At 40.0% G+C, this 13,045-nt stretch overlaps 1 protein-coding gene across 3 annotated transcripts; it reads left to right on the forward strand.

The window, feature by feature from the left end:
- The first annotated feature begins 901 nt into the window (after positions 1–901).
- On the forward strand, positions 902–12,004 carry pcid2 (PCI domain containing 2). Of its 3 annotated transcripts, XM_061779871.1 has the most exons (14): positions 902–1,061; positions 2,099–2,162; positions 3,145–3,234; positions 5,238–5,311; positions 5,392–5,469; positions 5,707–5,761; positions 5,873–5,976; positions 8,711–8,786; positions 8,925–9,066; positions 9,152–9,252; positions 9,340–9,413; positions 11,430–11,555; positions 11,641–11,764; positions 11,831–12,004. In XM_061779871.1, exons 2-14 carry the CDS (start codon positions 2,127–2,129, stop codon positions 11,918–11,920), a joined length of 1,170 nt encoding a protein of 389 aa, XP_061635855.1. In that variant the 5' UTR covers positions 902–1,061; positions 2,099–2,126; the 3' UTR covers positions 11,921–12,004. The 3 variants fall into 3 exon arrangements, with proteins under 3 accessions (XP_061635855.1, XP_061635871.1, XP_061635863.1); XM_061779879.1 differs by lacking the exons at positions 902–1,061; positions 2,099–2,162; positions 3,145–3,234 and adding an exon at positions 5,586–5,615 and having other exon boundaries at positions 5,281–5,311; XM_061779887.1 differs by lacking the exons at positions 902–1,061; positions 2,099–2,162; positions 3,145–3,234 and having other exon boundaries at positions 5,241–5,311; positions 5,392–5,615.
- The last annotated feature ends 1,041 nt before the right edge of the window (positions 12,005–13,045 follow it).

The raw sequence follows: 13,045 nt of genomic DNA on the forward strand, positions 1-13,045 counted from the left end.
CGGGCCCAGGGATTGAACCCCGCACCTCAGAACTGTGAGGCTGACGCTCTAACCAGTCGTCCACCGAGCCGCCTCACTATTATCAATATTTAATTATTTCACAATTTAATTTTGGCACTCTAGTCTATGAAGGACCAAGAGTGCCAAGATAATAATAATTAAAAAACATAATTAAATAGTTAAACGTGTCACATAGTATTTCATTATTTTTGGCATTTTTTTTAAATGCATTTTAATATTTATTTTAATATTTGGAGGGATTTAATTATTTCAATATGTATCTTTTCAACATGTATTTATTTCAATATTTACTTATTTCAATATGTATTTCAGTATTTAATGATTTACATTTAATTATTTCACTATTTAATTTTGGCACTCCATAGGAGTTACATTTTATGAATAAATAATGAAATAATTAAATATTGAAGTACTATATAAATAAATGTTGAAAATAATTATTTAAATAAACACCGAAATAAATATTGAAATAAATACAGTTTGACATGATTACATAAATATTGAAATAAATACAGAAATAGTTAAATGCTTTATGACACATCTAATTGTTTATTTCATTATGTATTTATTTCATTTTGGCACTCTTGGTCCAAAATATGTAAAAGAGCCAGAAAAGTTGCATTAGTCAAATAGTGGCAATATCTTTTGATATAGAGAAAGAATCCCTCCCTATCCACTATGGCCCTGTCCCATTCACTGAGTTGGCCATTTTGTGGTACTGTTGTAATGTATAGTAAGTACAGTATAGGTTACCCGCTATATAGTGTCCTCAATGTAATTTGTGAATTATTTGTTAGGTTTTGTGCCGTGACCCATGATGAGATAAAGGCGAGAAACAACTTGTGTTGAAGACGATGTAGTGAAGAGAACAGGCTGACAAGGGCATCAATGCGCCGCACGTGTGTATTGTGTCACAAACACGAGCAAAGAAGAAGAACTCCGAACCGGAAGTGTATTCCGATAGTATTACGACCCGGATGTTAATTCCGGTGAGTCTTCATTTGAATGCTTATTTTATTGGCTAAAAGACCACAATAAAGGTACGTTCTAATACATCGTCAATAAATATATGTATATCGAGTTTAACTGTTCAGAATCTAGAGACATTTGCTAATACTTCACTTAGAAAAGGTGAGATTACGTGCTAACGCTTTGTCGTTTAGCTGCTACTCGCATAGGAAACATGAAGCAATTGAAACATTTTCTGCACAAGCAAGGCTCTTCACACTCAATTCGCGTACGTGCAAAAGAAGTGCTCCATTACTTGACTGACGAAGATATCCTTAGTCCATAAAACATCATGCACGACTCTCACAGCTTTCAATTTACGTGTTAATGATGTTTTAAATTTAATAGATATACGTTTTTGACCATTTAAATGTATACATCCGACCCTAGTGAGGATAAGCGGTACAGAAAATGGATGGATGGATCGACTGATACAGCCATTAACTAGATATAAATGAAAAATATTGCCGTTTTGTTTTTAAATTTTCTATCGCGAAGAATTTTGGGGAAACAACAAAGTTCTGAGGTTCCCCTCTTCGAATCTCAGCTCAGGCCTTCTTGTGTGAAGTTTGCATGTTGTCCCCCCGTGGTTGTCTTTGGTGTCTGCTCCCACATTCCAAAAACATGCATAATAGGTTAATGAAAGTGTCGAAATGGTGCATAATGGGAGTGTGAATGGTTGATTGTCTTATTATGTGCCCTGCTGTTGGCTGGCGACCTGTATCGAAAAAGGGTGTGAATATTCTTGGACATGGATGATTTGGTTAAAATGTAAAATATAATGACAGTAGCAACCGACCCCACCAAAACATCCTATGGGCTTTTTCCACTTTCTGTGTCATTTCCAGATAAAATTCACTCGTCACCATGAGCTCACTTTAACGGTTAAAGTTTAACCCACGATTTTCTGTGTACTCTTGAACAGCCATCCATCCATTTTCCATACTGTTTATTCTCATTAGGGATCTGGAGCCAACTTTACGTTTGTATCATTAAATCTAGACCTGCCATTGTTCAATTTACCTGAAAAACCCCTGATGCACTGAAATTTTAACATGATCCTCCACAGGGTGACGTTGCTCTCAGACAATGACGTCATGGCTCACATCACCATCAACCAGTATCTGCAGCAGGTGATATCTGACCTATGTGTGTCAACATCAAAGCAAACCACAATATAGTCATGGGTAGGGCTGCACAATTATGCCCAAAATAATAATCATAATTATTTTGATCAGTATTGTAATCATGATTATTAATCCCGATTATTCCTCATGTTTGGGAAAAAGCTTTATTTTTATTGCACTACTTTTCAACATACAATATGGAACAGTTTTCAGTGCAAAATGATTCTTTAAATAAGAATAAATGACTAAAAAATAAATGTACCCCAAAAAAATTGTACTTCACCAAGGGCTAACTGAAAAAATGTGTTTTTACAAACTGCAATCACAGCAAACACACACAGTTAATGCAAAAAAAACACAAACATTAGGCTACAAGCATTGACTTTTCATTTGAAAATCCCTGTCAATAGAGTTAATTGTCAAGGACGGGTACGTCGCCATTGTTCTTGTTGACCATTGGTCAGTCGTGCATGGTTACAAACTGCAAAGAACTCGACAGTTGTCATTTCTCCGTCTGTTTACCTCTGGCATTTTTTCCATAGCGTTTAGGCCAGCTGAAAAGTTGAAGTCAAGGCAGCCGCTACAATGATTGTTAATAGTGTCTCACCATGACACACCGCCTCTCCGCCTACGTGCTGAGTGAGCCAACTTCAAAATAAAAGCTTAATATATTACTATGTCGGACATCAATGTCATTTGAAGCTTTTATTTTGAAATTGGCCACAGAGCGCAGTGCCAGCCCTTAATGAAGCCTTAACCATACGTTCGCCCCCTGGTGGCTGGCTGACTAGGGGGGCACTGCTACAAATGAAGCACTTTTTACATGCAGCAATGCGCACATTTTAAATTTAGATGTAAAAAAATCGCTTACGATCAGTTTAATTTAATCACGGCAGCTAAAATCGCGATCACCATTAAAATTCCATTATTGTGCAGTCCTAGTCATGGGTGTGTTCATCAGCTTAACAGTGTTATTATCCTCCTGTAGGTTTCCGAAGCCATCGACAACCAGAAGGGGTCACTTTGTGCTGAGCTGTTGTCTTTTAAACACCCACATGTGGCCAACCCACGGCTCCAGGTGCGACTTCACCGACTTAAGTAGCTAGCAGATATAGATAGATAGATAGATAGATTTACCACATACAGTTTGTGCTGCGTTGCATTTTTCCGTCTTTTTGGCTCTCGTGAATGACTATGTATTACAAAACAATGTTTGACCAAGTAATTTCCCAACATAAAGTGAAGACTATATTATTTTTTAACATATTCTGTGTGCCTAAAATGTTCCTCATCACTGGTATGGCAGGTTGTATAATGTTTTTCTGTCACTTTGGGAAAATGGCATGGGCCTAAGATGGCAGAGGGTTTTGAAAGTGCTTATTTAGAAATAACAGTTTATCATAATTTTTGTTTTTTTCTTTTAAGTGATTCATTCAAGAGGAAAATTATATAAACTGGGGTACTCTCAGTGAGGTTTTATTGTGCCTTACTTTCTTGGGAGACAAAAAATACCTTCCCTTTGAATAAAAGAAGAAATGGTGGAAAATGCAGTTTTTAATAAACAAATGTAATTGATCAGCCTCAATAACAGTTACTTATACGGCGCAGTGCTGCTTGTGGTTCGAACTCAGGCAACCACCATACCCCACCCAGGTTGCGAGTTGAGTGGACCAACGGGTGTGATATTAGACCAGGGTGCCGGGTGCGGGCAGCAGCCTGATTCCGAGGAGTGACGTAATCGCTCGCTACTGCCCAACCTATATCCAAACTATGCTGTAAACACTCTCCAAACTCTAGAAGCCTATACAAACTACACAATCTTTATCCAAACTCTGAGCTGACCGCAACTCTATAAAACAACACACATTTTGGGGCGTCTGCATGAGGGGTTTATGTTGCTGTCAAATCTCGTGGCAAACTCTGAGGCGCTTCCCGAATCGGTCACGTGGTACAGCCAGGCAGGGAGGCTTCAGACGTCATCACTTCCAGCTCCTCCCCTAAATGAAGCAAGCCTTGTTACGCGCTTTGTGGACACGCCCCCTTCATTACTCGACACACGCCTTGAAGACTTGGCACAACCCGTAACATCACGAGTGTACAGTGTGGCCTTGACTTACAAGTTTAATTCACGCTCTTAAATCAAAACACTCGTATCTCAGATAATCTTTCCCCATTGAAATGAATGCAAATGCTATTAATTCATTCCAACCCCACACTGTGCTCTTTTGGGTTTGTGCGCATTGGCCAACAGGGGACATTTAAATACAGACATTGACACACATGGAGAAGAGTTTCACAACTGACTCAGTAAACTGCAGTAATATTAGTCGTTTTTCTCAGAGAATAAAGAAAATACACCTTTGAGTATTACTATATTTACTGTCTACATGTGTGGCTACACTGTTTGTGTTCAAATATCCGTTGCCTATAGGATTATAACACAGCATCATCAATGTTAGCCCATCTACGGTGTTTTCTATTGTGTTAGCATTAAGCCAGCGGACCTTCCCAAGGCAAAGTTATGTTTGTTTTAAATACATAATGGGTAATTCTCTTTTTTCATGCCTAGTTTGACAGTAAACCTCAACCAGGAGTGGCAATAAAAAGATCGAAGCCTCGTTTTTTTAAAGAATATTTTACTATGTGGCAAACTGCTGCTTGTTGTGAAGTTCACTGCCACCATCTAGTGCTTGTATATCAAGTTTTTGCCCTCAAAGCCAAAAAATCAACTGAGCAAAGGCTCGTATCTCGAAAAACTCCTAAGTCCTGTTACTTGTTAGTTAGGGTACCACTGTACTTCCCTGACACCAATTACTACTTTCCAATTAGGTAGGCCTTTGGGGCCATCTTTTGGCATCGGGAGGGTGTTACAGAAAGAGACAAAAAATATGCTGAGGTGAGTTTTTCAGTGAATAGCTGAGGACAGGTTCTGCAGAAATGAAAAGGTCAATTCTTGAATAGTGAACTGTAAATAGAAGGAGGCTTACTGTATACCGAGTGTTGTTCCGATGTAGCTTCATCTGTGTATGTGTGCTTGCGTGCTTGCGTGTGTGTGTGGATGTATGTGGTCCTGTGTTTCAGCTGGCCAACCCAGAGGACAAATGTCAGCAGGTTCTTGAGCCGCCGTACGACGAGATGGTGGCTGCTCATCTCAGGTGAGCTGAGATCAATGGGTTCATGGTATATTGACAAATGATCTTAGTCTGTGTCTCACAGCAGTCTTTCTTGTTTGTAGGTGTACATATGCAGTCGCCAATCACGACTTTGTAGAAGCCTACAAGTTCCAGACCATTGTTGTCCAATATCCTTTATGGTAGCTTAAGCAATTATTTAATCATCAATTATAATGGCATTGTACATTCAAAAATCAGTTTCAATAAATAGGCAAGACTCACTGTTGCCTCCTTGATTTCTCACATCCTTTTTGAGAGGATTTCAGTCACACAAAGAGGAGAACTGGTCAGTGGCAGTGTAAACGACTTACACGAAGAGCAATAATCTGGCCGAATTTGAGCACCCAGAAAATAGCATTCTGTCTTTTGTCTTTTAGGGCGCTGCCTGTCATGTTCACAGTCACTCTGGATCTCAGGATATTTGCCAATAATGTAAGAGGCTGCTTTAGCCAAAGGACTACGGACAATTTTTGGTTTATTAACCATTTTTTGGTCAATGTGTTGACTGACAGTGATTGAAGCTTAACATCTATGTGGTTCCAGGCAGAGCAACAGTTGCAACAAAAGGGCAAAGGTCAACCGAGTGAGATGCTGGAAAAAGCAGCTGAGCAACTAATGAGCTGCTTTCGAATATGTGCCAGTGACAAGTCAGTAATAATAATAACTACTCTACACTCAAACCAAAAGTGTTGATCGAGGGTGGTCAGTTAATTCGCTGTTGTCAAGTGCTATGCCAACATGCTAACATCAACTCGGTTCAATGTTAATGTAATGTATTTACATAAAGCAGTGAATTTTATTGTGCTTCTACTTTTGTAGATATGGTACAGCGGAATGAAAAAGTATTGGCCCCTTTCTCAAATGCTTATATTTTTTGTTCCCCGCATTAATCTTTAAGATCATCAAACAAATGTAATTATCAGACAACTATAACCCAAGTTAACGTAAAATGCTGTTCTTAAATCGTGATTTCATTTGTTAAGGAAGAAAAACTATTCAAAGTTACCTAGCCCTGTGTGAAAAAGTAATTATCCCCCAATGTTAAAACATGAATTAATTGTGGCTAATCACAATTTTGGGTTAATTTTCACTGATCACACCCAAGCCTGATTACCTCCATATCTGTTCAATCAAGAGATCACTTAAACAGAATCTGTCCCGACAAAATCAAGTCGGACAAAAGATCGAAAAAAAGCTACAACAAAATGAAACGATCCAAAGAAATTACAGAACAGTCGAGAAATAAAGTAATCTATCAGTCTGGAATGGGCGGTACGGTGATTGACGGGATAGCACATCTGCCTCACAGTTCTGAGGATCGGGGTTCAAATCCCAGCCCCGCCTGTGTGGACTTTGCATGTTCTCCCCGTGATGTGTGGGATTTCTACAGGTACTCTGGTTTCCTCCCACATCCCCAAAACTTGCATGGTAGGTTAACTGAAGACTCTAAATTGCCCGTAGGTGTGAATGTGAGTTTGTTTATATGTGCCCTGCGATTGGCTGGCGACCAGTTCAGGGTGTACCCGCCTCTCGCCCGAAGATGGCTGGGATAGGCTCCAGCATGCCCGCGACCCTCGTGAGGATAAGCGGTACAGAAAATGGATGGATGAATGGATGGACAGTCTGGAAAGGGTTACAAAAGCTATTTCTAGAGCTTTAGGATTCCAGCGAACCATTATCCTCACATGAAGAAAACATGGAACAGTGATGCACCTTCCCAGGATGGGCCTGTTTACAAAGATTACTCCAAGAGAACAGCAATGACTCAGCCAGGAGGTCACAAATGAACTCAGGACAACATCTAAAGAAATGCAGGCCTCCCTTGCCTCAGTTAAGGTCAGTGTTCATGAGAAAACAATAAGAAAGAGACTGGGCAAAAATGGCATCCATGGCAGAGTTCCAATGCGAAAAGCACTTCTGACCAAGAAGAACATAAAGGCTCGTCTTACTTTTGGGGAAAAAAATCAAATAAAATTTGAATGATTCCCAAGACGTTTGGGAGAATGTTATATGGAATGACGAGATGAAGGTTGAGGTTTTTGGAAGGTGTCTCTCGTTACATCTGGTGTAAATGTAGCACAGTATTTCAGAAAAAGAATTGCATACCAACAGTCAAGTGGTGGTAGTGTGATGGTCTTGGGCTGCTTTGCTCCTTTAGGACCTGGACAACTTGCTGTGATTGATGGAACCATGAATTCTGCTCTTTAACAGAAAATCCTGAAGGAGAATGTTCAGTTTGGGACCTCAAGGTGAAGCGCACTTGGGTTCTGCAGCAGGAACACGATCCCAAACCCACGAGCAAGTTAACCTTTGAATAGCTTAAAAAAACAAAAACAATAATGGTTTTGGAGTGTTCTAGTCAAAGTACGGACTTAAATCTGATTGAAGTGCAGCGGCATTACCTTAAAAAGGCCGTTCATGCTCGAAACCCTCAATTTTTGCTTTATCCAAATAATTCTGCAAGGAAGAGTGGGTCAAACTATCTTCTCAGAGATGTGAAAGACTGATTGGCAGTTATAGAAAATACTTGATTTCAATTGTTGCTGCTGAGGATGGCCCAACCAGTTATTAGGTTTAGAGGGGCAGGACTTTTTCACACAGGGCCAGGTAACTTAGAATAGATTTGTTTCCTTAATAAATGAAATCACCCTTTTAAAACTGCATTTTAAGTTCACTTGGGTTATATTTGTCTGACATTTACATTTGTTTGATGAACTTAAACAAAGTGGGAAACAATGCAAAAGTATAAGAATTTGTGAAGGGGGCCAATACTTTTTCACGGCACTGTATTTGTTGTTATAATTATGAAATAAACATGTTTAAATAATGATAAGCATTCATTAAAGTTTGATGTATCACTAATGAACATTCACAAAAACACATCTTCAGCATCAATCATGTTTTCCATAGTTTTCTTGTGTGCTGACATTTTAACACCAAGCGCAAAGTCATATTTACTGTTTATAGGTGAGACTCCCAAATGATTATCAGAATAAGTTCCCATGGCCCCCTTCCTTCCACTGTTTGAATTGTCCTGTGTTGTTTTTTGGAAGAGTTGTCACCAGATGGGTAGTAAAAGTGGCTAAATATAGCAACAGTGTCTCGTATGTTTATCACACTGAAGACAAGTAGTTGCTCTTGCTCGCTTGTAGCACCCACATGTGTGCACATTTAAAAATTAAAAAAAATTAAAAAAAAAAGCACCCCATTTGTCCTTTTATATTGACTTTATCCAGACATCTTCCTGTGCTTGTGGGGATTTTCACTGGGTACTCAGACTTCCAAAAACATAAATCATTGAGGACTTTAGTTGTCCATAGGTGTGAATCTGAATGTGTCCCTACCCAAATCTCATTGCTGTGTTCAATTTGTTCTCTGCAGTCGAGCTGGGATCGAGGACTCGAAGAAGTGGGGCATGATGTTTCTAAGCAACCAGCTCTTCAAGATCTACTTTAAGGTCTCCCTCTTTTGTTTGGTCATTAAAGATTGAAACTAAAGACCATTTCCCCTTTTTATAGAAACAAATGGTTCATTTTCGACTTTGTGGATTTGGGTAGTGATGGCTTGCATTCAAGCTCGTGTGTTTTGTAATCAGATCAATAAGCTGCATTTGTGCAAGCCGCTCATCAGGGCCATTGATAGCTCCAACTTGAAGAACGACTACAGTCCAGCTCAGAAGGTCACTTACAAATACTACGTGGGCCGCAAGGCCATGTTTGACAGTGACTTCAAACCAGGTAACTTCATTTTAGATGACATCAGACAAAAAAAAAAGATGGGCATCTGATTTGAATACAATTATCATGTGCTCGTGTCCCACAGCCGAGGAGTTTCTGTCTTATTCCTTCCGACACTGCCATCGTGCCAGTCAGAAGAACAAGAGAATGATTCTCATCTACCTGCTGCCAGTCAAGATGCTGCTGGTCAGAAGGCTCACCTCTTCACCGCACTGAAACTATTATTTTCACTCTAACTGGACCTGGAAGAACCTCCCTTTGCTTATGTTTTAGGGCCACATGCCGACACTTCAGCTCCTGGAGAAGTATGACCTCCTGCAGTTTGCCCAAGTCACCAAGGCTGTCAGGTAAGGTCTGTGTTGTTGAGGAAAAGAAACGTAATGTATTACCTTTTGCCACATAAAGTGTCTGTAATAAAATGTAATTAATACGATATGTGTTACAATTACAGTAGCAAGGTCCAGAGGGTGACGAGACGTTCTCTTTTGCATGTTTTACATGTCCAGGTTTTGGGAGCTTAAAAAGCACTGACGGACACTCCAGAAGCTAATCGATCTGGCGAAAGTTTCTTTACAGATGTTTATTTACACCTCAACACACCTCCCCACACTGTAGAACTAATAGTTCAGACTTAGAAAAAGGAAAACATAAGATATAATAATTATCACAAAATTAGCATTGCTTAAGTAGCACTGGAGCTAATAGCGATACACAATGCAAAGTAATACTAACCACTTTAGTCTGCTTCTCAACCAATGGTAGATGTCTTCCAGAAGAAATCTTCACAGTCAAAAGCATGATGTTCAGCAAACGTCTTAATGGTGTATATTCACACAGCTATAGCAAACGACGACGAATGGGTAGAAAAGTAATTCGCACGCAAGTGTCATGACAACATAACGTCACTCTGCGTCAAGTTGACGGAGATACAGTAGCAGGAAACCTTCCGGTGTAAACGTTTTCAAAATAAAAGCATTTTTTGAAAAAAAAAATACAAATGGCTGCATTTACACTAATCATGAAGTTAATCGTCAAGAGAGTGGGGTGGGCAGAGTGTTGCCAACTGGGTAGGGTGGGGTGGGGTGGGTTGGTTGCTGCCATGTCTTCTGCTCAGCAAAAAAAATAAAAATTCCGAACTTACCTGTGCGGCCTGGTACCAGATGGACCGGTCCGCGGCCCAGTGGTATTTTGAATTAACTGTAAGAGTGTTTGGGAGAAGTGTCTTTGGGCAAGACCCTCAACCCTAAATTGCCTCCAGGTAGGCATTGTCAATAGAAACTCAATTGCCTTACCTGGTTAAACAAAGTCAATTATTATAATAAAGGGGGCAAAGTAGGTCTTATTTGAGCAATATTTCTTTACTTAATGGTGAAATGGTAAAATGTCATGAACTGGTCGAATATGATACAGTTAAAAGAGGCCATATTTTGCCAAACCAACTTTTTCTAGTATTTGGGATGTTATTTTGGCTCTTTGGTTCCTCAGTAAACATGTGAAATATGAATTAAAATCATCCACACATTCCTGAGTTCCAGATGTTTTTTTGCAGAGATGCCTGCAATCAGGTCATTTGAATTTCTCGAGCTTATCTACGTCACTCCGAAGATCTCCACCTACCTGTCCACTCCAGAGCCACCACTGTCAACATCGTAAACACGTGTGCTCTCACAAGTGGGTCTATTACACGGAGGCTACCAATCAGAGGAAAGGGGCCAAATATGGACAAAGCGAATACAAAACTGGGTCAAACAGAAATAGCTGTCAGAGGGCCCTTTTCTCAACACTCGTATGCCAGAAGCAAGGTGTTTTTTTTTTTTTATGAAATTGGCACTTTTATACTAAGTTCATGTTAGAGAGTCAATCTGTGGAGGTCTAAGCAGCCAATATATGGAACCTTTAAGGCCTTTTCACAGCAGACTTGAAAACTATGAAACTATTTTTCATATATTCTACTGTCAGGTCATACTGACAGGTTTAACATACATGACAAAAGTTTTTTATTTGTATTTTTTTTAAACTGCAAACTCTACCTTTAAGATGTCAAACAATAGTTGTTTACCGTACTTGCATTTCTGAACAGAAAATGAGCTTAATTTCCAATTTCTCAGAGCATCCCAGTGAGGCTGCTCAAATTTGGGTTAAAAAAGTGAATTCGGTTTACAATTGGACATTCCGGTTTAAATTGGTGAACCTCTGAAATCTCATCGTTATTAACTGAATCTGTATGTAAGTAAATTATGATGCTTTTGTTTTTTTCTCGTTTTCATGACAGATGGTCTACTACAAAGCACTGTATATAGTATATTCCATTTTGTAAACATTTGCATGCGTATGTACTGTATGTGTGTGTGAATGTGTGTCAGTGACGGGAACTTGCTCCTGCTGAATGAAGCTCTGTCCAAACACGAGACCTTCTTCATCCGCTGTGGCATCTTCCTCATCCTGGAGAAGCTCAAGATCATCACCTACAGGAATCTCTTCAAGAAAGTGTGAGCATTGGCCTCTCTCTTACGACTTGCTGAGAGCGATCTGAGCCGAGGGTCCGACCGAGCTCTTCTTATCATCCGTGTTCAGGTACCTACTGCTGAGGACCCACCAGCTGCCTCTGGACACCTTCCTGGTGGCCCTGAAGATGATGAAGGTGGAGGATGTCGATGTTGATGAGGTGCAGTGTATCCTGGCTAACCTCATCTACATGGTGAGTGGACGCGAGCAAACACGGACATGCGAAGTCAAGGAAGGCTGACACTCTGTCTGCTCTCAGGGTCACATCAAAGGTTACATCTCACACCAACACCAGAAGCTTGTGGTCAGCAAACAGAATCCCTTCCCTCCGCTGTCTACAATCTCCTAGGCTTCAGTGACAGTCTCAGCTAAAAATCATTTTTGTATAACAAACTGTAAGATGTAAAATGAAAGCCACTGCTTTGGAATGCTCTGTGACTCCGTCATTCTTGAACGTTGCTCATTTTATTCATTATGCGTAATAGGCATTTAGCTTCAATTTTGATTTGATTTTCGGGTTTTGTTGTCTGGATTCAAACACAGCAGGAACATGTTTCACAGTTACATTTTTATCAGTTTAAAAAAAAAAAAAAAAAAAAAAAAAAGCCCATTCACATTTCATCATTTTGACTGTTCACAACCTCAATCAGTACTCTAAAGGTTCTGGTCCTCCAGAGACAGGATGTCTCACTCTAGACCAGGGGTGGGCAAACTACGACCCGCGGGCCACATCCGGCCCGTTGACCATTTCAATCCGGCCCTCCAAAGATTGGTACAGAATCCCCCAAATCATACATACAATTGATACATTGAGTTGACTTTGGCTGTTCTGTTTTTACTCTGCTACGGCTCTGAACCCTTCTTCAACCATGAGTGGTCCAAAGAAAAGAAAAGTCGACAGTGAGTGCTGAGCAGTGTTTCCGGTAACACGTTACTCCCAAATTCCGCCATTTTGGGAAACGAGTAAAGTGATGCATTACTTTCCCCAGGAGAGTAACCAGACTGCAGTTACTTTTGAGTCATTAAGTTTCCTCCCCAAGTCATGATTTGGTGCTGATGACTCGAAAGCTCCCGCTCCAGCCAATCATTGGTGGTTGATCGCTCACAAAGACTGCTGATTTCTAAATAAGGGAAAGAAAGGGATTGGGACGTGATTGTTCAGTCTACAATGCACAGTGACGGTGCAATACCATAAAAGTGCCACACTATTTTTGATATTTTCCTTTGTAAAAAGTGTATTTGATTGTTGTTACTTTTGTATTTACACAAATAGTACAGTTTTACTGGCGTGTTAAGTGCGCAATGCATTGTGGGTCATACCCAAGTGCGCGGTCGTAAATCAGTCATGGGGGTTAAGGACTGTCTCACTGAAGGACTTACAATACTTATCTTAAATCATATTTACAATCAAAAGTGAGAACTTTCAACTCCATTGTAGTCTGGACTGTGAGCTGGTTTGACGCGCTGAACAGCT

The sequence above is a fragment of the Phyllopteryx taeniolatus genome, chromosome 1 (genome assembly GCF_024500385.1).
Source record: "Phyllopteryx taeniolatus isolate TA_2022b chromosome 1, UOR_Ptae_1.2, whole genome shotgun sequence".
NCBI lineage: Eukaryota > Metazoa > Chordata > Actinopteri > Syngnathiformes > Syngnathidae > Phyllopteryx > Phyllopteryx taeniolatus.